The sequence below is a fragment of the Mustela lutreola genome, chromosome 6, assembly GCF_030435805.1.
Source record: "Mustela lutreola isolate mMusLut2 chromosome 6, mMusLut2.pri, whole genome shotgun sequence".
NCBI classification, from domain to species: domain Eukaryota; kingdom Metazoa; phylum Chordata; class Mammalia; order Carnivora; family Mustelidae; genus Mustela; species Mustela lutreola.
The window spans coordinates 58,010,930-58,036,197 of record NC_081295.1 but is presented as its reverse complement, the minus strand read 5'-3'; the positions used below and the strand labels follow the sequence as shown (position 1 = coordinate 58,036,197).

General features: G+C 40.3%; 1 protein-coding gene across 7 annotated transcripts in view; it reads left to right on the top strand.

Moving 5' to 3' along the window:
* The window catches only part of UTRN (utrophin), a 509,162-nt gene extending 493,971 nt beyond the window's left edge, over positions 1–15,191 (top strand). For all 7 annotated transcript variants that reach the window (XM_059177336.1, XM_059177335.1, XM_059177337.1 and 4 more), the window contains 6 exons: positions 465–623; positions 1,011–1,251; positions 3,921–4,029; positions 5,435–5,527; positions 10,746–10,768; positions 13,159–15,191. In XM_059177336.1, the coding sequence (XP_059033319.1) occupies positions 465–623; positions 1,011–1,251; positions 3,921–4,029; positions 5,435–5,527; positions 10,746–10,768; positions 13,159–13,167 (634 nt within the window). In that variant the 3' untranslated portion in view covers positions 13,168–15,191. The remainder of the gene's footprint in view (positions 1–464; positions 624–1,010; positions 1,252–3,920; positions 4,030–5,434; positions 5,528–10,745; positions 10,769–13,158) is intronic.
* The last annotated feature ends 10,077 nt before the right edge of the window (positions 15,192–25,268 follow it).

The window sequence follows — 25,268 nt, the reverse complement described above, 5'->3', positions numbered from 1 at the left end:
CCTTCTTTGGTACCTCTGCTGAATAGAATCTCTTCTGAGGTTTTGTCTAAGGCAAAGCATAAAGTTGTTGGTATGTGTAGTACACATACCTTTTAGATAAATACCTTTCTAGCACTTCATGTTTTTATTTTCACCCTTTTAAAAGATTTTATTTATTTGACGGGGAGAGAGAGTGTACAAGTAGGGGGAGCGGCAGGCAGAGGGAGAGGGAGAAGCAGACTCCCCACTGAGCAGGGGGCCCAACTCGGGACACGATCCCAGGATCCTGGAATCATGACCTGAGCGGAAGGCAGATTTTCACTGACTGAGCCACCCAGGCGTCCCCTTCCTAGAGTTCCGAAGGGAGGTCAGAGGGACATGGAGCCCAGCTGCAATCCCTATCATTGTTGTTTCTACTTCCCTTACAACCAGAGACGTCCACCTCCAGATGTGTGCCACAGCCTGTGTGCATTTTGTCTCCTTAGGGAGGATGAGCATGCCCTCATCCAACAGTACTGTCAGACGCTCGGAGGGGAGTCCCCTGTCAGCCAGCCCCAGAGCCCTGCTCAGATCTTGAAGTCGGTAGAACGGGAAGAACGTGGAGAACTGGAACGGATCATTGCCGACTTGGAGGAAGAACAAAGGTGCGTCTGACCTGGGAGAGGAAGCTGTGTCCCCCTGGGCAAACTTCTAAAAGGAAGTCTTGAATGATACTTTCAATATGATCCCTACCCATTCTCTTTTCAGAAGCGTGTTCTAAGAAACCCAGGTGGAGTCCAAGTTTTAGGGTAGGCTAACAAGCTAGGGCACTGGCTAAAGATTACACACAGGAGGGTTCCCAGAGGGGTGACGTCTGTTAGAACACCTGCTTAAAGCTAAGAGTGTTGTTCCTGCTTACTCATCTCACTGTTCATAGATGTTTTTACCTAAGAAGAAAGAAGGAGCTGGAGTGAAATCTGGAGCTCGTGGGCAGTTTCAGGGAGAAGACGATGGACGCGGTGGTGATTCCAGTTTTTGCTTTTCTGCACTAGAAACTTGCAGGTGGAGTATGAGCAGCTGAAGGAGCAGCACCTGAGAAGGGGGCTCCCCGTCGGGTCGCCTCCAGACTCTGTCGTGTCTCCTCACCACACATCTGAGGACTCCGAACTCATAGCAGAAGCAAAACTCCTCCGGCAGCACAAAGGGCGGCTGGAGGCTAGGATGCAGATTTTAGAAGATCACAATAAGCAGCTTGAATCTCAACTCCACCGCCTTCGCCAGCTGCTGGAGCAGGTAGAGTGTGTGGGACTCAGGGCTGTGCCCACACCCGCTCCCCTCCCAGCCTGTCAGTCTCCGGGGGGAGTGGGGTGGTCCCAGTGTCCGCAGAGAGGCTCACTTGCTGCCTCTCACCTCCATGCTTAATTCCACTCTTCCAAAGGAAGCATCCCATCCGCCATTGCTCCAGAAATGTGTTTGCCCCACTTAAGATGGGATTTCCCATTCTTCTACCACACGGAAATCTGTCTCAGCTCTGAATCCTTTAAGGGAAGAGACCCTGTAACATACATCTGTGTAAATTACATGTGGGAATGCTGTAAGGGGAAGGAAGCCATTGGAGTTCTTTATGCCAAAGCCTTTTTTCCAGGGAACTATTTTCATGAAATTCAGTAGCAGATGCTTATTAATGTGCAGCTATTGTTTCCTAACATCAGGCCATAGTTTATGGCAGTGGTTTGCCCACTTTCTTGACAATAAGAAATACAACTTACATTATGATGAATGCATACCTGTATGATGAATACAGCATAGTAATTGCCATTATAAAAAAATTCCCTTATTTTCTATTTTTTTAACTTCCTTCCTCCCTTCCTCCTTCCCTTCCTTCCTTCTTCCCTTCCTCTCTTCCTCTCTTCTTTCCTGTGTTTCTCTGTACCTCCTCCCATTTTTCATCTCTTTCTCTTTCCTTTCTTTGTGCTGGTTGGCACCTACCAAATTAATTTTATAGCTCATCAGTGGATATTAGCCCACAGTTTTGAAAAATACTCTTCTTTGGATCTATAAGAAGCATCAACACAGCTTTTGCCTTCTTGGTGTTTGCAGTCTTATTAGGGACCAAAGCAAGATTGTACAATATTATAAGATAGTATCGCACATAAAGACACAGTACTATAGAAGATTAAGTACTTGATTACATCTAGCAGTTAAAGAATAGAAGTCACGAATTAGTGACTTAGTCACGAATTAGTCAGGAAGATGTCTGGGTAGCAGGTGCATATTGGGTAGAATCCCCACAGATGGGGCTAGACTTTCTTTTTCTTGAAGTATCCTTGACATCAACATTCATGTCATCATTCTCTGACCTATGTAGTGTGGGGTTCCAGGCAGTGACTAGGCAGTGCTTTTCTCCAGAAAGGATTTCTCCAACCAAAGGCAGAAGCAACTTTTCCTCAGTGATCTTCTCAAATGTCAGAAAACCATCTTATCACAGTTGCTGTCAGTATCTTTTAACTTGTCAGAATCATCCCAAACAGTGTGATTTCTGCATTACCTACACAGCAGGCCAGAGATCTCACCTTTAAACCATATACTTTTCTGTGTGACTTTCGCTATTTCATGATTTGCATCAGACTGTTTTAGGGAAGGCTCACTTTGGGTCTCCAAACTGTGCATCATTAGAAAACAATAGTTTCCCTAGAGTGCCCCAAAGCCCGGCTTTCCCTAAGCCTTCTGGAATGTTTGAGTCTTCTCCGGTGCCACATTATAAGCACTATGAATTTGAAGTTTCTCTGTGGTGCCTGTGTGAGGGATGAATTTTCTCTTAAAATCTCTGATTTAAAATATGAAGTGTTATTATTAACCTAGTGCAGCGATAGAATCTTTGCAGAAGGAAGCTATGCTCAAAACCTTTATTTGCCATAGCCCGTTGGAGAGCTAACGGCTCTTCTGTTTCCATTACTCCCCTCCCCTCCCCCGACTCTCTCCATCCCATTAGACAGAGCTGCCTAATGGCTCATGTGCCGTCAGAATTGCACAGTAATGCTTTTAGAGATAGCCGATATCTAAATGGCTCTGTATATCCCAGACTGTGGACCTCTTATCTCTTCTTAATGATTTAGTATGAATGCCAAAAGTAGATGGAAAATTCACCTGACAGTAAAAACTGGCAAAACCACCAGACTTCAACTAATACAAATTTAATGGAGAAATCGGCATCAAAAACATTGTAATTCTGCGTTCCCTGTAAGATGGATGACTCTTTCTAATTTGAGCACATACTTGTCAGTGTATCCAGGACCCTTTCAAAGCCTTGTGCAGAGAGGGTTTACAACGTGTTTACTATGTGTCAGATTCTGTTCTAATAATCTCAGTGGAAATCCTAACTGATCACCCTCCTCACAAATTCCTTTGATACCAGCATTCTTTTCACCACCCCCAGTTTATAAATAAAGAATTCAAGGCCTCGAAGGTTATAAAATTTGCTTAGAATCAGGTAGGTTCTGAGTGGCCGAATTTCAAGCATGGGAATCCAAAGTTGTGTCCTTATGTCTCCAGTGTGGCCTTAAATATTGATTTCAGTAAAGAAGTGAGCTGATTTTGAAATTGGATGCATTTACTGTATGAGAAACGGCGCTCCTTTTTTAAAGATGAATGAACCCTTTTCTAAATTCACTTGGTTGAGCATCATGGAGAGAAAAATGGAGGGACGAAGCGGACATTGATAAATAAATCTCACGTTACAACCAGCTGAGCTCTTCTTGGAGCCCCAGTCGAAGGGGACAGACCACTCAGCACTCAGGGGAAGTAGTGGTGAGCCCACTAAACTGATGAAAACAGGTATTCTAAATGTCTGTGGCTAAAGAACTTGACGTGATTCAATCATCCATGGAAGTCAGAAACAGAAATGTTTTCCTTAGCAATTGTTTGAGTCCTTCCTCTGCTTTAACCTTTGAATGTGATTGCAGCCTGAATCTGATCCCCGAATCAACGGCGTCTCCCCCTGGGCTTCGCCTCAGCAGGCTGCCCTGAGCTATTCGCTGGATCCCGACCCTGGCCCTCAGTTCCACCAAGCAGGTTGGTGTCTCCAAGACCTGGCTAACTAATCCCCCCCACCCCCCGCTGCTCTGAGTGTCACCGCTTGCTTAAGTTTTATTTATTTATTTATTTTTCTAAAAGATTTTATTTATTTATTTGACAGAGAGAGAGAAAGAGGGAGCACAAGCAGGGGGAGTGGCAGGCAGTGGCAGAGGGAACTGCAGGCTCCCCACTGAGTAGAGAGCCCAATATGGGGCTCCATCCTGGGACCCTGAGATCATGACCTGAACTAAAGGCAGATGCTTCACCCACTTGAGCCACCCAGATGCCCCTGTCTTTCATTTTATTAAATAGTGTTCTTACTCACCAGTGTCTTAGAGCAGAAAGGAGTTTCATATTCCCTTTGTGCTCAGCTGCATATAAAGACATTTTAACAACATGAAAAAAGTAAACATCTTAGAATAATCATCTATAATGTATTTGCTTCTATAATGTGTAGTAGTGGATTGAATTTTGGCAAAAGATGAAAAAAAGTGCTCTTTCCTTTTGGTATGAGCAACAATTTACTTTTTGCTTTGCCTGCAGAATGATTTTTTTAAAAATATATTTTCCATCTCTAAAATTTATATTTGTACATATTCAGGATATCATCCTAAAGTATATTATACCAAGAAGGTTTTTCTCTGCCCAAGTCTGGAAACTGAATGCTCTGCTTTTTCCATGCTAGTCCTTATAGACATTGCCACCTCCCCTGCCCCCATCATTGCCAAGGTCTCACCCAGCCTGTCATTAGTCACAAAAGGGCATGGCGCTGCTGCTAGAAGGACTCTGTCAGCCGGCATTCAGGAATGACATTTTGTTATTGATGAAATTTAAGTTCTAAAGTTTTACTGAGGACCACATATTTTAACCAAATTAATTTGTATTTAAGATATCTTTTGCTATATTAGTCAGAGGAAAACCTAAAATATTAATGTTATTTTAATTGTTTTAAATAAGTGACTTATTTTGCTATTTATTGGTTGTAGAATGAAAGACATCAAAGTAACAAGTATCTTCTAAAACACCTCTAGATTTGTGTCAGTGTAAGCCAGCCCATGCCAGAGTCACCAAGAATAAAGAAGGAAGGAAAAAGAAACTGACAGAATTTTTTTATATGAAAAAAATGTGTAAAATAATGTCATTCCATCTAATATATTAAAATAATATAACCACATTACTTTTCACTCATAAATGTTCTCCTGGCACATGGAAGCTTCCAACAGAAATATCTAATACATCTTATTGATATGAAATTATATTACCAACAAATTAATACAAAAATGGTTTATTGCCTAAAATTGTTGATTTAAGGAGAATGGTTTTCACTTTGCTATATAGAGGCCAGGATTCGTGTTTTCTGCCCATGTTGGCCTGACATTGTTCTTTTTCTCCACAGTCGCAGCGGCGGAGGACCTGCTGGCTCCCCCACAGGACACTGGCACGGACCTCACGGAGTTTATGGAGCAGATCAACAGTACTTTTCCATCTTGCTGCCGTGAGTATGAAGGGCCCTAACACCGTCAGGATGCTGTTCCCGTCCATGTCTTTATTCCTGCTTGGGGCCCTCTGTGTTCTTTGGCAGTATAGCAAAAACCAGTAGGAGAAACAGGACTGAATATTATTTAGAAAGAAATCAAGCATTCTACATGTTGACAAAGGAAATGAAGCACAGGCTGGACACTGTCACGTCCCTGGACTGCAGGGAGGATCCTGCTCTCGAAGCGCTTTCATTGTGCCTGACGGATGATACCGCGAAGGCAAACAAGACGAACCCCTTTGTGAAGTTTCCCTCTAGTGCAAACTCTCATAACAAACGTGTTATCACTTCAAAAGAGAGCTTTTAGCGGCACACCAAAGAAGGCATGAAAATAACCTTTTCTGATGTAATTCTCTTTTTTTCTTTAAAAATGATTTTATTTTTAAGTCATCTCTATACCCTGTGTGGGGCCCGAACCCACAACCCTGAGGTCAAGAGTCCCGTGTTCCCCCGACTAAGCCAGCCAGGCACCTGCACTCTCTTTGCTTCATACATTATTCTCTGATGTCATCAGATTCAGTTCTGGAAGGGGATTATTTTCAGATTTTTCTTCTCTCTCTTACTTTCTTTCTCTGGTTTCTTTCCTCATGGAATAAAATAGTGCATAAAGGCCAAATAATTGAAGACATCGCAGATTATAACCCTGTGACTTATCCATATGAACAACCAAGAGCTAGAAAACAATCAAATGAAAGCAGCCCAAATCCCAGAGGAAATTACATAATGTTCTTCTTTATTGATTTTTTTACCAAACTTTTTTACTTCAACCTCTTGCCACCTCCCCATGAGCTTTCCCCACAATCACTTGTGCTCTTTCCAATAGAGGCCACTTACTTGTGTGAGCATATTGCTTGATGCTCAGTTTATTTTAAATAATCTCTTAAAGAAATAGGAATGTTTTACTTATGATTTTTAGGGAGATTTCCTCTAAAATTGATTTTTAAACCTAGGCAGCCACTAAGTTAGGATTTTAGCATGTACATACACTACCGTATCTATTATATGACATGATATATATGTGTATTATATATGTATATTTGTGTGTATGTGTGTGTGTGTGTGTGTATATATAGTAGTATATCTATAAAACAGCTCCTTACATCACCCTTTTTCATCCTGTCCTCAAAAGATACCATCCTAAGTGATGAAAAAAGGCATTACCAGGAAGGTAGTTAAATAAGATATATTGACTTCATTAAAAAAATATGCTTCAACTTATACAATTCTACAGTTTATAAAAATGCCATCATTAGCAGAAAGCGGAAATAGCTATTTGAAATATAGTCTTCCCTGAATTTTCAGAAGTATTTGCCTAAAGCCCATAGTGCAGTTTCCGTAAACACGTAAATACATTTATATTTGGGAGTTGTCATTTTCCATTTACTGTCTGTGACTATACTTCTCAAAGTTTCATGAACTGTATTTACTATATGTCTGTCCCCACACTCACTCCCCAAAAAACATGTGCACACACACACACACACACACACTTTTTTGGCCCTCTAGACTCTCGCAGAGGCTTAAGAGAGCCATTTGAAGCCTGTATGCCATCAGATCGTTGCTTCTGTTCTAGGCTAAGAGCCACAGTAGATGAGCACATTATGTCATTCATATTAAGGTTGGATTTTCTAGAGATTTTAATTCAGGGTTGTATGTTACTTAATGGCTAGACAAGAACTCATCATAGTCACTGTGAAACCTAGAATTTAAATATTAAATTTCTAAATGAAACTACTTTTTAGTTCAGCTTAAATCCAAATACATTAATAATTAGTGAAGAACAAATTCTATCAACCAAAGCCTGTTTAGAAGTTTGCATTTAAATGTTATGATGGACATGTTCAATCTGAAAGTCATTTGTCAAAGAGTTAGGGTGGGAAGTATGTTGAATTAAATGCTCTACAGTGACTATGGAGGTATAGTTTCCATATTCACATTTTTATATTAAAAATGCATGATGTGTCGATTTTTAAAGTTTGTCATAAAGCAATGACTCTTAAATCTTTTCTGTAGTATATTCTTATATCTAGATAGTATAAAAGACTAATCTGTCTTATTTTGGAAGAGAATGTAATTAAATATAAATGATAATCATAAGAATAAAATAAAAATAAAGAAAAAAGAGATAAATATGTTCATCTCACTTTATGGCTTCCCTTAAAGGTACATATAAAATTCCTATTGGTTGGAATCTCATTAATGATTAATAGATATCATTGGTTCCTGAGACAGACGTATCCCTTCAGTGGGACCTACATGACAGGTTAAACTCCTACTTTGCCTGGTGCCCTTGCCACCCGTGCCCTAAGATTCCTTCATGGGACAGTGGCCCCATGTTCTCCTAGTCTTACATTCGTACATCCACAGATTTTTCACATTAGTTATAATTTTCCATGCACAAGCATTACTAGTCAAATGTTATTCTGAAGATTTCAAGTATATCCCATGTAAGAAATGATGAATGGTGTCTTTTATAATCCTCTGAATTTCATACCTTATTGTTTTTGGTTTCTGAGATTCTGTTATTTGGCTTTAGTCTGCTCTTGTTCATATTTATATTCTATGTTTTGCTTTGGTAATATAAAAATCTCCATGATAAGAACAGCTTTCCCTAGAAATAAGGGATGAATTTACTTATTTATAAAATTGATACATATTTTAATTGCATCTAAAGTTATTATTAAGCCTTTTAAAAATTGATGCAAAGTAGAAATAGCACCTGATTTAGACTTTGTGCCCAATACATGTTTCTGAATTGAATGAATGAATGAATGATTACCTTTTTCTAACCAGGAAGGTTTAATTGGTAAAGTTTACCCTAGATACTACATAGACGTTTTATAGGATTCATTTACTTTGTTGCCCCTTTTAAGTTGCTCAGCTAGCAAATCTTTTAATAAACCTTTGCATTCCCAAAGCTTCCTGACCACCTTTGGAGGATTTTTCAGCAAATCAGATTGGCACTCTCCCAATGCCAAACCCATCCCTTGAGCCCCTGTTAAAACTGCTTGTCACCGGCATACAATGAATTGATCTGCATGTTAATCTTGACTTTTGATCCTTTGTGGGTTAAAAATTAGCATGGTCACAAGTGAATTTACACTCCTGGCAATCCTGGAATTAAAACGAAGCTGTATTCATAAATCCTAATTGCATGAATTGCCTACTTAAACATAGCATTTCTCCCCTCCTGGGTCTGTATACTGTAACGCATAACACGTTAGAATTTGTGTCTCAAGTTAATATCCCCGTTGCTCCTGATCGCATCCTTGAATTATTGCCTTTTAAAGTCTTCTTTTAATTATTTACATTACGTTTCAGAGCAGAAAGGAAGGCATTTCCATCTTTTCTTGACAAGGCGTTAATGAAAGGAATTTCATTGTGGTGCCCATTAACTAATGTACATACTAAAATTTTCACTGGCTGCTCTAACATTTCTTTTTGTGTAAATTCTCAGTTTTTCCATTTATGTCATCCAAATATACAAGATACTAGGACTGAATATTTTTGGCTGACAGATCATTAAATGCTTTTAAAATTATCTATGGGCATATTTTCACTGTGAATTGCCCATATTTATTAAACTTGAGTGATGTTCATCACAAACTCAAAACCTACTAAAATGCAAGGGTTTCCTGGCTTCTTTTAGAAATAGATGTGTGTGGTTTGCTCAGGAGAATAATCAGAGCCTTTTATTTGATATAAAGTTATAGGGTGAGGGGTGCCTCGGTGGCTCATTTGGTTAAGTGTCCAATTCCTGATCTCAGCTTGGGTCCTGATCTCAGGGTTGTGAGTTCAAGGCACACCCAGTGTAAAGCCTACTTAAAACAAAACAAAATAAAATAAAATAAAATAAAATAAAATAAAATAAAATAAAATAAATAGTTATAGGGTTCATGATGCTGATTTGGAGCAAGAGGGATTTGATTTCTGGTTGGGGTTGGATGCTATGCAGAAGAGAAGTGTGGGTGTCTGTATTGTATTTAATTCTAATGCAATGGAGTGTTCCCTCAGTGTGGTTCAGTGGGAAGGACATCCACTCTCTTGTTTTCCTGCTGTAACTTAGTATCTGGTAGGACGAGGCTGGATTTTAGCCTCATTCTTCCCTCAGGTATGGAGGGGGCTCACACTTTCCCTCCAGGCATCATAAAGTTGCCCTTTTTTGTTTACTCTGTTTTTCTCACAAAGTACCCACTGTGTGGTCATGGGTTTTTCCCACACTCTCTCTTCTTCTTCTTTTTTTTTTTTCCCCTCAGCACAAAAAAATCGAGAGATGGAAGGAGTGCAACATGGTAGATGATTAGGGATGTTTCTTATTTGACCCAGAATAGATGTTACCCTCCTGGAGGGAGCAGAACACACCCCCTCAACCCAGCGGCCTCTGCCCACCCTTACAGTGCCCACGGCCAACTGCATTTGCTGTGTTTTCTAGAACCAGGAAGGAATGGAGTGGCCCAGATGCAAAGGCAAATTTGTCACCATAGTTCACCTTCTCCAACTGGGCCCTCCAAGCACAGTGATTAGCCTTAGGGCCCACAAGACTACCAGAGGGTGAGGCCAGCCCTCTGTTTGAGCAAACTCATTGCCACGAGTTTTCTAGGCCTTTGGGGCCAAGGTGAGCCAAGAGTGGCAGAACCTGAAGACACATGCCCTTCATTTCCCTCATCACGTGTTGGTCAGGATTTATGCTGTTCAACAAAATATGTAGAACTTGCTCTGTTCAGAGACGTAAACCAAATGCATGGCCTGATTTCAATGGGAAATATTGAGATTTTTATTTTCAAAACCAATTAGCTACTGATGTTTTGGTATGTGCTTATTTGAGAGAGCCAGCATATGTTTTGCATATTTTGGTAGAACTTTAATATCTTAAAGGACATGGAATGTGAGAAACTAGGGAAAAGAAACTAGTCTTTGTTAAAACACATAGCCACAAAGGAAAAAAAAAAAAGAAGAAGAAAGAAAGAAAGAAAAGGAAAAGAAACGAAAAACCAAAACCTGTTTCTTATGGACCCAGCACGCTTCCTGCTGTGCTACTCTGCTTTCTCATTTTCTTATTAGCACCCATTTAACAGCTGGGAGCTGGGAACACTCTCCAGTTTTGCATGCCTCTGGGCAGGGAACCAGCAAGGCCACCAGAGCTCCTTCAACTGATTTCTTTTGTTTTCTCTTTCAGCCAATCTCCCCAGCAGGCCACAGGTAAGTGTTAATGGGGTTGATTGGCTTGGGGCTTGTTGATTATAACAAGTAAGTTGATTACTGGAGTAAGCAGATGAGCTGCTCTTGATTTTAGTGCTATACTTTGTTCCCCATGTAAATTAGTAAACTTGCTTGACATTTCAATGTTAGTTAATTCTGTCAGTCTGGGGAGGGGAAACCCCTCTCAGGTTAGTTCTTCCAGATGCCCCAAAATACCAAGTGCCTGATCCTTTGTGTTCTAAAAGCTTTTTACTGGCCTCATATGAATTGTGCAAAATCACCCTGGATAGATCTGGCTGACCAGTGCCCTCCCAGATTTGCAGTATCACAGAACATGGACTTAAAAATCATGACTGCAGTGGTACACAAAATGATTTTGGTACTTTGAGGGGCAGATGTTTTGTTTTTTCCTTTAAGTGTGCTGAAAAGGAGAAGGGAGGAATTTACTGAGAAAGGTCAGCAGCTCTACCTTGATACCTGGCGGTATCAGGGCTCTTAGTGCTCAGGAGCCACAAGACCACAGCACATCTTTGGAGAACATTTTCTTTCCTGAGCTTGTATATGAATCTTGAACCTCCTAATTGTGTCACTGTCTTAATGGCAAGAGGGGCTGGGGTCTTCACGGGAATCACAGACAGGTGGTCTGTAGAACCTGGAGGGAAGAAAAGGAAATCTCATGCCAGTTAGCAGATGTGAGGTATGAGCTCAGGAGATGTGAGGGGAGAGCTTGGTGAGGAAGATTATTCTGATTGCTTGTGTCATCTCAGTGAATCAGAAGCCAGGGCTTCAGCAGGGCTGAGGATGGGAGGAAGTGTCCAAGGGGTGAGGAGATCCTAGAGGATGTGCCCTAGCTGCTTGGAGATCAAGAGATCATGGACAGGGAAGTAGTGTGAGTGCAAGGCAGTGTTCAGCATGACTTCTGGTGCCTGCCTGTGAACTTAATGTGAGGCCATCTGCAAGGCTGTGTGTTGTCTCCTGGCCACATTCAAGTTCATAAGCACAGGTACCAGAGTAGGCTGAGTGTTGCATTTTACCAGAGTTGAAGTCATGGTTTGGCCCAGAGAGTGCAACAGTTCAAGGGAAGAAGCAGAGACATGCTGATAATGATTGGACCAGACATCTAACCTTGTAGGAAAAGAAGTGAAGACATGTTAGGTGCAGGAGACAGAAAAAAAAGGCAGGAGGAACAATGAATTGTGGTAGCAAAGGGTGGATGGCGTTGGGGTCCTAATGGAAGTAGGTGAGAAAGTAGGGGTAGTTGTCAGAAGGCAGGATGATTGAAATTGAAGTGTTGGGGGGGGTTGAGGTATTGGTGATAGTGATGGTATTTGGAAGTTTGCATAGCTGACAGGGCTGGAGGACAGGTTCACTGGAGGAGAGGAGCTCGAGGAACTGAGAGGCCAGGGTTTAAGAAGAACATCTGTGTGGATATTGAAATCATGGAGATTTAAACATAGTTTTAGCTTGGTGGCGGTGAACTGTTCTTCAAAAAAGTAAGGGAACATGAGCCAAGGGCTCAGAAGATGACTGTATCGTGGGGTGGTAGAGTCTGATGGTGTGAGACTCAAAGTTGGGTGGGAAGAGAGAGGAAAAGGCCTGAAGAAACGTAATGTGGATTTAGAAAGCAGTTATCTAATCCATGAAGAGTAGAGGAGATAAAAAATGGCCATATGTGAGGAGGTTTGGGAGGAAGCGTGTCTTCAAGGAAGATCTGGGTATTGATGAGAGCAACCAACTGGAGGACACATTCAGAGAAGAATCAAAGGATGTGAATTTTAATGATGATGGATCCAGCTGTTTGACATTCCCTTTAAAAGATTGTTGCCACTCCCCTGAGCGTGGCCCAGATTTATATCTTCTCAGGGCTATGTACATTGGCCCAGGTCCATTAACTGGAGCCACCGCTCACCCTGAGACTATAAGTCCTGTCTTTCATTCCTCTTGTCTGGACCCCAGCATGGATTGGGGACCAGTTGGAATTGTCAAGGGTATCCCCTTAGCCATAGACCTCCCACAGTCCCCCAGGGAGAGACCGGACCCTTGAACCAGCCTCATCCACTCACCCTTGGTACCTCCAGCAAGAAAAAGCCAAGTCCTCTCGATTTTAACCTGGTTTCCAGCCTGGGCACAAAACAAGTTTTCCAAAACATCCTCTCTGGTTGGCTGCAATGATAAAAAGCAGATTAGATGCCTTCTGCATGGAAGAGAAAGACCTCCTCCCGGGGAGCGAAAGTCACAAGGGAATAGAGGGTTCCGTTCAAACACAGCAGAATGGGATTTGACTTGTTCTGAAAGAAGCACTTTGATTTCTCAGAAGAGATGTGACAGGTCCCTCCTACTGTACTGTCTGTGTAAATGTTGCTCTGACAGCACTGTTTCCCTTCCTGCAGGCAATGTGAAGTATCCCTCTAGCCAACTGACATTTCCTGACTGCCAGTGTTGCCCTTTTCAGCAAATGCCAATTCCAAGTTCCATTGAATCAGAACTCCATGGCTCCTTGACACATGCTGTTGAGTGCTGACTGTGTGTTCTACTGAAGGAGTAAAACACTGACTATCCAAAGAGAAAAGGATATTTTGTTTTTATAATAATCATATATTATTGTTTATTGTTTTCTTCTTCCCTTTCTATGCAACTGTAAATTAATGAACAGAGTGGTATTTGGAAATGGTAATACATTTGTCACTGATTTGTATACTGTATACAGCATTGGGAAAATGGGTGGGGGCTTTCTAATATGATACCTTCTTTTTAATAACCATGACAAAAATTGCATAAGAATGAAAAAACAATGTTACATTTTTACATTCCTTCATATTAACCTTGTACAATAACTTCATTTATTTTTTCCTCTCCTTTACCATTACGTTTTGGTTATTTATAATTTATCAGCCACATGACCAAATGGATTTCCTTGTGTCTGTTTCCATGATTTGGCCAAATTACTAAATTCATGTATTTCAATCAAATATTTATGTGTATGATTTAGGCCACATCTCTGTGTATACCACTGAACTTCATTTAAACATCATATACTTCACTTCTTTAGTGACCACTTGGATAACCACAGTAAAAGCCCTGTGGGGCCTCCCTGGCATTCCCATTGGGATTTGTTTCCTGCATTTTATTTCCCTGCCCTATGTAAGTAGGTCTTGATTTCTTAATTTATTTCATGTCCCAGTCTATATGATAGAGGAGACTCAAAGCAGGGTTCTAATAATCTCAAAGATCATTTCACCAAAGGTTACCCATTTACATAATCATTTTCATTTTGACATAGAAACAAAACATGGGATAACTTTTTTTCACTGCAAAGTCTTGATTTTCATCATTAAATACACAGCAGACCTTTCCTTCATTGTGCTACCAGGACACATCTTTGTCTTCAGTTCCCTTTGAAGAGAACTTTATTTTTGTTTACATATACTCAAGTCATTTGTAATTCTTGAAATTCCCAGTCATTTTCTTTCTGACAGCAGACACAAATTTAATGCATATTTCATTTTACCTTTCGGGTGAATGATTACATTTTTTTATTACTTTTCATTTGATCAATTTATTTGAAAGGGATGTTTATCAAAAACCTATGTCACTGCTTCCACAGAGGAATGAAATTAATACTTAGATGGTGGTACCCCTGCCTGTACCTTTGAGTACATTCACTTAGGTGTTTCATTCAACTTCTGATTTAACCTTTAATTGATTCAGTTGAAACATGTAATCACCAAATGTAGAGAAACCAAAACAAACAAACAAACAGTGAAAATAATGTGTTTTGATTCAGCATACATACATTTAAAACATCAGGACATTTTAACTTTGGGTTCTCTTGACCTGGGATTTGGCCAGAAGGAGGCTTAAAGTTAGAAATTGCTATTCTTTTAGAATAGGTTGGGTGGGTTGGGGGGCAAGGGTGTCTATTTGCAGCCTAGATATTTTGAGAAGAAAATTGTTTTATATAAGAGGAAAGCCATGACCACCTTTCTACCTCAGATCCATCTTCATCCATTGTGTTGGAAATAGCTTTATGCTGCTGCAGTCCGCAAAATTTAGAGCTTTTATCAGACCACATCAAACCCAAGAAAATCACCTATTTAAAGAAAAAAAAATTTCCCTGAACTCTGAACTACAAGTTGTAGATTTGGTGTCTTCCTTGTTCTTTCTTTGAAAAAATACGTATTCATTTTTTTCTGCTTGTAATTGTGTGCAACATGTCTTCTCTCTGCTATTAAAGAAAAGCTACAGAAAACACTACATTGTAACCTTCTAAGTAATAATAAAAAAGAAATATATCACAATAACAACAAGGGGAAATAAGTATGTAGTTCTTTTGAAATATGTGGTAAAGAACTAATCATAGACTATCATCTAATCTGGTTACATGTTGTATTTTTCATCCTGAATAAAAGTAATTTTAACACAAGATGACTTTGATATTCTTCAGCTGTGTTCATTGATAGAATCTAAGCTCTCAGTGTACATTTGTGAAAATAAAATATAAAAAGAGCCTGTATACTGATAACTTGCATTTTTTCCTCTATTTTCTCATACCCACTAATACATCGTTTCTCTTGTTCTCATTGTCTCGTTCTTTCTCTGTGTCTCTTCTCTCTTATTTATATGATTCTCAATTTCCTTTACAAATAGAAAGCTCATCAATAGGGAGAAATAATTTTGGATGTTAAGAACATGTACATTAAGCCCTATTGGGCTTCTGTTTTAGTAACTTAGGTACTGTTGGTATTTACTCGGTTACTCTTCCAAATTCACTTTTAGCCTCATGCCCTTAAATAATGTGTTTTTACATGTGCCCTGAATTTTAACCATTCTTATAGTGGGTTTAATCCCTTCCTGAAGCCATCCCATAGGAAATAGTGCTGAGAATTGTATTACTTGATTCTAAAAGTAAAAGCTTTCTATGAAATAGAAAAATCCCCAAATATGTAACTTGGTAAAATAAAATGGATATATTCTAATGAACACATATTTCAAACATCTTGTCTGCCCCAAAGTAACATTCACATTAAATAATCTTAAGGAAACAATTGTTGAGTTCCAGTGACCTATTGAGTAGGTAGTTGAAAACGGAAATGAGAACAGAAGAAAATGTATTTTTTTAAAGGGGTGTATGTATTTGAGAGAAAGAAAGCACATGAGTGGTGCAGGGTGGCGGGAAGAAGTAGAGAGGTAGAGAGAATCTCAAGCTCTCTTCCCCTGCGTGGGGAGCCTGAAGCAGAGCTTGATCTCAATACCCTGAGATCACCACCTGAGCTGAAACCAAGAATCAGACGCCCAGCTGACTGGGCCACCCAGGAGCCCCTATATGTACATTTTTAAACAATGTCCATTCAGCTGTTTTAGTCAACCAACTTTTTCAGAGGCTTTTCTGAATTCATTAGTTGAAAATTTAATGTAAATACAGTAAAACACCACTGACACCACACCACCCAGTACTATAGGTAGAATCTAAAAACTTCATTGCCATACAAAATCAGCTAGTGTTCTGGTGAAGTTAATTAAGCGATTGGAGTGAGCCCCGATGGAGGCCAAGAGCCAATCGCATCCGTGCTATGTCCACTTCCTGGGGTAGGAGTTTTCTGTTGGCATGATAATCGGTATGGCAACCATAAAACCTCAATGAGAAGGATTTAATTTGTCTTTAATTTATGGGATGTGAGGAGGCAGGACTCCTCTGCTCACACCTGGACTTGCCCAGATATCTTGGGTTGACTGGCTATTGAGGGACGTGGGGTGGCCAGACTGGATGGTAGCAGCAAACTGGCTGGGTTCTTGCACTCACTAGGGAGTTAACTGGGTATGTTCTCCTACACTGACCCATGCTGGGGGAGCAAATGTAGGGCTTTGCTAAGAACTGGCACACCACCATTTGTACCAAATCCTGTTTGTCAAAGCAAATGGCAAGGCTAGGTATGGATACTCAATCCTACCTCTTTTATGAGAGCAGCTGTGAAGTCTCTGAGGGTGTGGCTACAGAGAGGGACCACCAGGTTTCCTGGTATGAACTTCGAGGAGGTAAAGCAGGACACTTAGGCCAAAATACCAATATGTCCATTTCCTTGGGCATTATGTCCACTCTCTCATTGGAATGAGAAGGGGTGTGGACATTTTACAAGGCATTTTTTGAAAACAAAGATCAAGATCAGCCCTTCCTCCCTAGGCTACCAATCCAATTTCAGAGATTGACACAAGTAGGAAAACTTGGCATGTTCTCTGCCCAAAACGTTGGAGTGGGAGAAGACCTCAGGACTGATACTAAAATGAGAAAAATTAAAAATAAACATAAATAAAGCAGAAAAAGGCTAGATGAAAAATGGAACAGAAGGGATATTATTTTAAACTTCTTAGGTTTGTTCAAACTGAGTTGCTAATGTTTAGTTGGAAGGACACACAATATAAGAGGGTCTTAGCTTTGACCAAATGAGTACGTCCCTGTGATATTATGTCCCTGCCAAGCATTTGTTTAGAAACATGCAATTTATTTACCCTTTCTATAAAGTTAACCAACCTGGCACTAATCTCTCATTTTGAAGGTATTCCAATTTGTGGCATAGTTTCATATTTTTGAATATTTGCAGTGTATGCTCTGCTCAGATAGTCTTTTATAGACAGCTTATTTTTTTGGTACTCTTTTGAGTTTTGTATGTGGGTAATTACAAAAAATTAATTGACAGTTTGCCCTCAGCCTAGCTCTGTCCTCTTCTAGAAAGCACAAACTTTGAATCTGTAATTAAATGAGATGAGTTCCCAGGCTGCCATGGGATGTAATTACAATTAGTTCCTGATATTACTTCTTTTAGCCCACTTTTCAAAAGTATTGTAATACTGATTTTAAGTTTTTACTTCAAATTAATTTTTTAAATTTACATAAAATAAAATGACATTCTAAAACTGTTGGAAAGAATTGAGTTGTTCTAGTGTAAATCTGACGTAAGCCTATCAAAATCTAGAACAGTCTGATTATTATTCCCTGTGAATCTCATGAGCTATGTTTACTGCTTGGCAAATTGCGGACAGCCACACATAGCAGCGGGGATGTGTACGGGCTCGCTTTCGAAAGTTCACCCTGACCCCATCCTCCTGTGTCCTGTTCTCTCCTCACTTCCATGCCCACCAAGCAGGTTTATCTTGTCAGTGATGCCGAAAATAAGGTGTTGCTTCATGTATAACAGAAAACAGCCTGGGGGGGCCTGGCTTGCTCAGTGGGTTAAAGCTTCTGCCTTCAGCTCAGGTCATGATCTCAGGGTCGTGGGATCGAGCCCCACATCAGGCTCTCTGATCAGCAGGGAGCTTGCTTCTCCCCGCCCCCCCACCGCCCCGCCTGCTTCTCTGCCTACTTGTGATCTCTGCCAGCCAAATAAATAAACAAATAAAACAAACAGACAAACAAACCAAAAAACCCAGAAAGCAGTCTGGATACTATCTTCCCAAAATGTCAATGATGAGTTAATAAAATAAAGAAGGTTAAAAGGAATCTTAGGATAAGACATGGATCAAAATTCTGCCTTGGCTTGTGATTTAGTGGCTCTAACTTCATTGAACACAAAATCTCCACGTGCCTGGGACATGTGAGGAGGGGCCACTCAAGTTGGCAAAGACAGAATGAGGAACTAAATCCAGGCCCCAGGGAGTTCCTAATCTGGTGGTAGCCCCATAATAAGCAAGTAGTTACAAAAATAGTAACGGGAGCTGGAGAGAGGATTCTTAGGTCCCTAAGAGAACATGTAGGGCACTCTGGACCCCACAGGATGTGTATCAGAATATAGAGACAGCTCAAGGGAAAACATGTGAAATTCACCACCACCTACAGAGAAGCACATCTCAGTAACTTCACTGGGATGTTTCAATGTACTTGGTAGCGATGTTAGAGTCCTAAGAAGACATCGCAGTGATCACTAAAAATGCTCTGGATGTAGCAGCATTTCCCCAGGAAAAGGATTCCCTGGTTAAATAATTTGGGAAGCACTGCATGCTCTAACGCCTCTTAAAGCTTCACAACACGCACGATCACGTTAAAAGCTTTTATAAATCCTAAAGCAGAGAATCCCACCTATCTGTGCGTTGTTCTGCATTTCTAAAGCATTTCACAACAGAACCCTTTGTGCTCACCTATTCACATCTGGCAGTATACACTTGGATGCTGAATTAATGTTCTAAGTTTTAATCTTGCAACTACATATGGGTGGTGATCCCATGAAATTGAGAGAAGTGTTAAGTGAATAGTAAAACAATTAGTATTAATCCAAGACAATAACCTCCTGTTAAACCAATGTATTCTTATCATTGCAGGGATATACTCAGGCATGGGTAAGAATCAAAAAAGTTTCCCCTCAGCTTAGCTCTATCCTGGGCTCAGAAAACCTATTTCTAGAGGAAAAATGATTTCTATTTCTAAAATCCATGACATCCTAATAAGCCATGCACATACTAAACCAGGCATAAATTACAAAAAGAACAGCATCTAGGCATGGCTAGTTTATCCAAATGTTGCTTTCTGAGACCCCATTTTTTGTTTATTTATTTCCTTAACTAATAATGGAATTTCTGGGGCACCTGGGTACCTCAGTTAAGCATCTGTCTTTGGCTCAGGTCATGATCCCAGGGTCCTGGGATGGAGCCCCACCTCTGGCACCCAGTTCAGCGGGGGAGTCAACTTCTACCTCTCCCTCTGGCCCTCCCCCTGCTCATGCTCTCCTGCACACACACACACACACACTCTCTCTCAATTGAATAAGTAAAAATCACTTAAAAATAATGGGAATTTCTGATTTCTGCTAAAACTGACCAAAATGTTATCCAATCACAATGTGGTTATCATGTAATAAGTTATAATAAGTTAACTTAACTTATAAATTAACTATTAAGTTATAAATATCGTTTATTTTCTCTCCTCCAATAGCCTCTTTCTTTTGAGGTCTGGATCTTTTGTGCAGGTAAAAACTCTCATTCTCCCCCCCCCCCCACATATACATACACACACACAGACATATATATATACAAGCAAAACAATGCTCTAGTTTGTCACAACCTATTTGAATTATTTTCCAACTCTATTTCTTTAGTTTATGGAGCAAACAGTTCTCTAAATTGTCACAATCTGTTTGAACGATTCTTTTTTTAATAACAATTTTTTAAAGATTTTATTTATTTAGTTAGAGAGAGAGAGAGCGCAAGAGCACAAGCAGGCAAAGTGGCAGGCAGAGCCAGAGAGAGAAGCAGGCTCTCCATTGAGCAGGGAGCCTGATACGGGACTTGATCCAGGACCCTGGGATCATGACCTGAGCCGAAGGCAGTGGCTTAACTAACTGAGCCATCCAGGCATCCCAAATTATTCTTTTTTTAAAAAAAAGATTTAATTTCTTTATTTGAGAGAGAGAGAAAGTGAGAGTGAGCACAAGCAAGGTGGGGGAGGGGCAAAGGGAGAAGGAGAGCACGTTCCTCACTGAGCAGGGAGCCTGATGCAGGGCTCCATCCCAGGATCCTGGGATCATGACCTGAGCTGAAGGCACACGTTTAACCTACTGAGCCACCCAGGTATCCCTATTTTATTTATTTATTTATTTTTATTTAATTTATTTTTTAATAAAAATTTTATTTATTCGACAGAGAGAGACAGTGAGAGAGGAAACACAAGCATGAGGAATGGGAGAGGGAGATGCAGGCTCCCCACTGAGCAGGGAGCCCGATGTAGGGTTCAATCCCAGGACCCTGGGATCATGACCTGAGCCGAAGGCAGATGTTTAACCAACTGAGCCACGCAGCGACCCCCCATTTGAATTATTCTTTAAATCTATCCATTTAGTGTATTAAGTAAACACATACTGGTTATTAATTTCATTTCCCATATTTTACTGATAATAAGAAGAGAAGTCCTACTAGAAATGTGTACGTGAATGTGAACAGCTCCTTTTGAGATTAGGCATCAAGCATCAGTGGTCCTAGGTTTTATCTCCCAGGGATAAATTAAGTGGAGTTTCTGAATCAGAACAGTTCAGAGTCAAACCCATGAACAGAGGACTAGAGTATATGCCGCTGCAACTGGTCTAGCCTCAAAGACTAATGAGTTAACTAAGTCACTCTTAATCAGTATCTGAAAGGATAAAGCAGAGCTGCATGATAGAGCATTAAACTGTGGTCCTTGAACCACCTTCAGAACACCAGGAGTCTGATTATGCCCTTCCCAGACCTGCTGAATGAAGCTTTCCAGACCAATGTTAGGATCTGTTATAGAGGCCTGCTGGTTCCCCAAATAACCTGTTGATAAGACCAAGTCGAAGGTTTTTTGTTTATTTGTCTTCGTAAAAGTAGTAAGAGAGAATACTACTTGGCAGAAAATTCTTAGTGTCTCCAAGGGGGAAAGGGCTTGTATTATCCAGAACGGGGATAATATAATAATTTAGGATGGGTAGGCAGAGCAAGGTGAATGTTCTGAGGCGTTTCAAAAAATGTGGGGGAATACAGTTGTTTGGTGCTGTCTGCGGAAGAACTGAATAGTTTGATGTTTACATAACAGGGTTTTTCAGGAAGTTTCTGGAACAAACAATGAAGTCAAAATAAAATCATAATGAAGACAGAGGGACACTGAAACCATGTTAGTGAAGACAATGGAATTCTAAACTCATGACATTGTATACAAAGTTGAGTGGGCATAGATAATCTTTATTCTTTTTTTTTTTTAAGATTTTTATTTATTTATTTGACAGAGAGAGAGAGGGGAAGCAGGATCCCAACTTGATCCCAGGATCCTGAGATCATGACCTGAGCCGAAGGCAGAGGCTTAACACACTGAGCCACCCAGGTGCCCTGATATTCTTTATTCTTGGCTCTCAGGTTCTTCAGCCTGAGCTGAAAGATATATCATTAACATCTGGAACATGATCAAGCCAAAGCTTTGCCACAATTTGAAGTATCAAAACCAAGTGTCATGTTTCCAGGGTGGTCCTTTCAACCCCCACTGAGTGTCCGTTTTCCTGTTCTTTTTGCTGAATGACCATTCATTAGATCATTAGATGGGACCACAGCTACACACGGATGCAAAACTCTGGACATCACAGATTTGAACTTTGCAAATGTGCTAGACAAATAGCATGACCAGGCTTATAACCAGCATTTTCATTCGCTTTTCAGCCAGGAATCATGAGTACCCAAACTAAACTCAGAGAATAGATGCTATCACCTATCTGCTGAGCCTGCAGAAATAGGAATTACTAGCAAAAATCTTTAGATTTGTAATTTCTTTGCATTCCTGGTTTCTGTTAATAGTATTTTAGATCCCCAAAAGGTCTACAGAGCTGTAATCACAACATTCTTTCTCTAAAATAGCACCTGTTCCCTTTAGAGGTCGAGATTACATAGCAGCTCTATTCTGAAATGTTAGTTTCCCTGTTTCGGTCTTAAGATCTATCCCATCAACAAGCAAAACTAAGTCTTGGTTTTCTAAAGTAGTTGCTAGCATATCTATGCAAGGACCCAGAGGGTTCAAAAACAGATGTTTGAAAGTCGTAAGTGCTGCCTTCTTAAAGATAATGGGAAGAGAGGAGCAGGATTCAAAGTATTATAATGATATATAGAAATATGTGAGGCAGAGGAGAATGGGATTTTGTCGGAGGTAAGCCTACTTGCAGAGAAATGTTTATTTTCCATAAGCAGCAAAGAATTTGCCCCAAGAGGGACTCTAGTTTAAAGGATATGCTGAAAAAGGAGTGGACAGAGCCTCCACTAGCTTAGCTGCTGTGGCTAGTGCCCTTAGCAAGGTGAGTAGATTTTGTCACCAAGTCAAGAGAGAAACTGTAGTACACGGTTGGGCTCTGATGATTCACAAAAAGCTGAGTCAGAACACCTAGGCCTTGTTTAAATATCTCATATTATATATAATTAGACAAACGCGTGATAATTAGGTAGGCCCAGAGTGGGAGGTTTTTGAAGAGTTAATTGTAACTCAAGAAAGAAATGTTTGTGCTTAGATTCCCAAAGGGGCTGGTTACTGAGGATTTGGTTGAGTCATACAGTGAGGTAGAGATTCAGAACAGCTAGGAACTGCAGTAGTCAGTGAGATTCTAGAATCCTCTTCATCATCTCTCAGTTCCTGCCCTGGGAAAATTCAGCAAGGCCAAACCTGTTAAGAGAAAGAAATTTACCTCCTCAGGATTAATCTTGTTCTAGATGATGAACTTGACTTTGACAAAATTGTTAGGTTCTCTTTGAAAATCTGATGGTGCTTCTGAGCTGACACAGTAAGTAGAGGGATGGCATCAATCTTAGAGTTCACCCCATCTCAAGAAACAAAAACTTGTCATTCACATATTGGATAAGATTCAAATCATGAGGAAATTTCCTGAAGTTGTTGGTTGAAGAACTTGTGAAAAGTAGGAGGGAACTTTCATAGTTCTTTAGGCCAGAGCAGTCAGATGTACTGTGGATTCTTCCAGAAGGCAAACAATTATTGATTATTTTGACCCAAAGAGACAGCTAGCATGTGAGTTTAGGTTGACATTTAGACGGGGCAGTCTTTTTTTTTTTTTTTTTTTTTTTTTTTTTAAGATTTTATTTGTTTATTTGACAGAGAGAGATCACAAGTAGACGGAGAGGCAGGCAGAGAGAGAGATAGAGGGAAGCAGGCTCCCTGCTGAGCAGAGAGCCCGATGCAAGACTCGATTCCAGGACCCTGAGATCATGACCTGAGCTGAAGGCAGCAGTTTAACCCACTGAGCCACCCAGGCGCCCCAGACGGGGCGGTCTTAATTCTGATTGGCCCAGCCTCAAGAATGCTATTGATGGAAGCAGACTATTTACCCGCAAGAAGTCTGGTGTTTCCTTCAGATCTGCAATGTGGGCTTGATTTAGATACACAGATATTGGAAGTCACTGTCCAAATTAGCTATGCCATTAGATGAATAGGGGGCCCACAGGTATTTCAAGAAAAGTACTATTAGCATATTTAGTCTGGCAGTTCAATTTGCACAGTAAACTACTCTTCATGAAGTTAGCAGGTGTGTGCGTGTTCATTAAGAAGGAAAATGTGTTCCTTGGTTAGAGACCCCAGGGCAACAGCTATGGACTGGGACACATGGAGTGTCTGAGGATTATGAGAGACACCCACCACCTGAGTATTCTAATAGTTCTGTTTTAATATAGTCTAATAGTTCACTCCAAAGGCGAGGTTGTATAACTGGTAGGATTTCAGCTGGCTATTGCAGCACCTGTATCAATAAAAAATTTGCAAGTTTTACCTTTATTATTGAAAGAAATTTCTCCTGGTAAGTCTGGTAATGCAGCTCCCCCTCAGAGCACCTTTACTGATTATGCACTACATTTTGTTCCTGTAGATTTTTGGCTAACACAAGAGAATTCTTTTTCCAATGCAATTTTATTTACAGTGATATTTTGTTTATGCTTTTTGTCTTCTTGAAAGGTGGCCTTTTCCCACATAGACTGATTGGGGTGGCATCGTCTAGCTAATTTTTTGTTTTTGTTTCCTGTAAACCCACATCTTGGTCCCAAGTCTTATTCTGGTTTTGTTCTAAGCTTTGGTCAAAATATTCAGCAAAGTATTGAAAGCCTGGTAATGAAATTATTAACCATTTTAAGTTTTTGCTGTCATACTAAATTCCCTCTTTCTAGCTTAAGACCATTAACAAAAAGTGAAAAGAAAGCTGGGATCACATCTGCCTCAAGATCTGCTTCTGAATTTTGTCTAAAAGTAGCAAACAGCCTGTTCTCCAAGTACCAGATGAACTCATCCTTGCTTTGCCTATGAGCCTGTATCCTTGCCAATCTATTCTCACCAGGAAATCTTTGGGGATAGCCACCAAAAGACTGTTACCTGGCATGCCCATCTTTTCTAAACCTCTCTAGATCCCTACATAATTAGGGCTCTTTTCAGGTGTTCCTGAGATCTTCCCACCTTGACCTATATTCCTAATTTTCTGCATCCAAGTTTCCACCAATGCATTAACTATTTAGTATAAATCTAGAAGCTTTGGATTATTGGTTTCTAAAGCCCCCCTGCCTTCTTCTGCAAATTTCCTTCTATCTTATAAAGGTTTGGAAATTATTTGAGAGTGGCTCTCAGCCCAGAGTGAGACCTGGGCTTAAAACCAAGTGTAAGAGGTTTTTCCTGCTCTGAGTGTGCTTTAATTTTAAGAGTTAATTGAGCTTTGGGGGTTTCCAACCAGCCAGGCAGCAAGGGGAGAGAGCCAGAGAGAGAGAGAGATCTGATGGAAGAGAGTGAAGGTGTGTCATACGGTGGAAGTGGAAGAACAAGATAAAGGTGATGATGTTCATCTTGTGATCTGAGGAAATCCAAAAAGGAGATAACTTTACATTTTTCAAATTCTCTTTTGCTTTGGTTGAAAATTTTCTTTAGGAAACAATTTTGGATCTGAATTTCTTTTAGACATTTCCTTATACCAAACTTGCAGATGGTGGATGTTTGCACTGTTGTTCCCTTTTTGTTTCTAAGGTGTCTCTCCAAAGAACAATG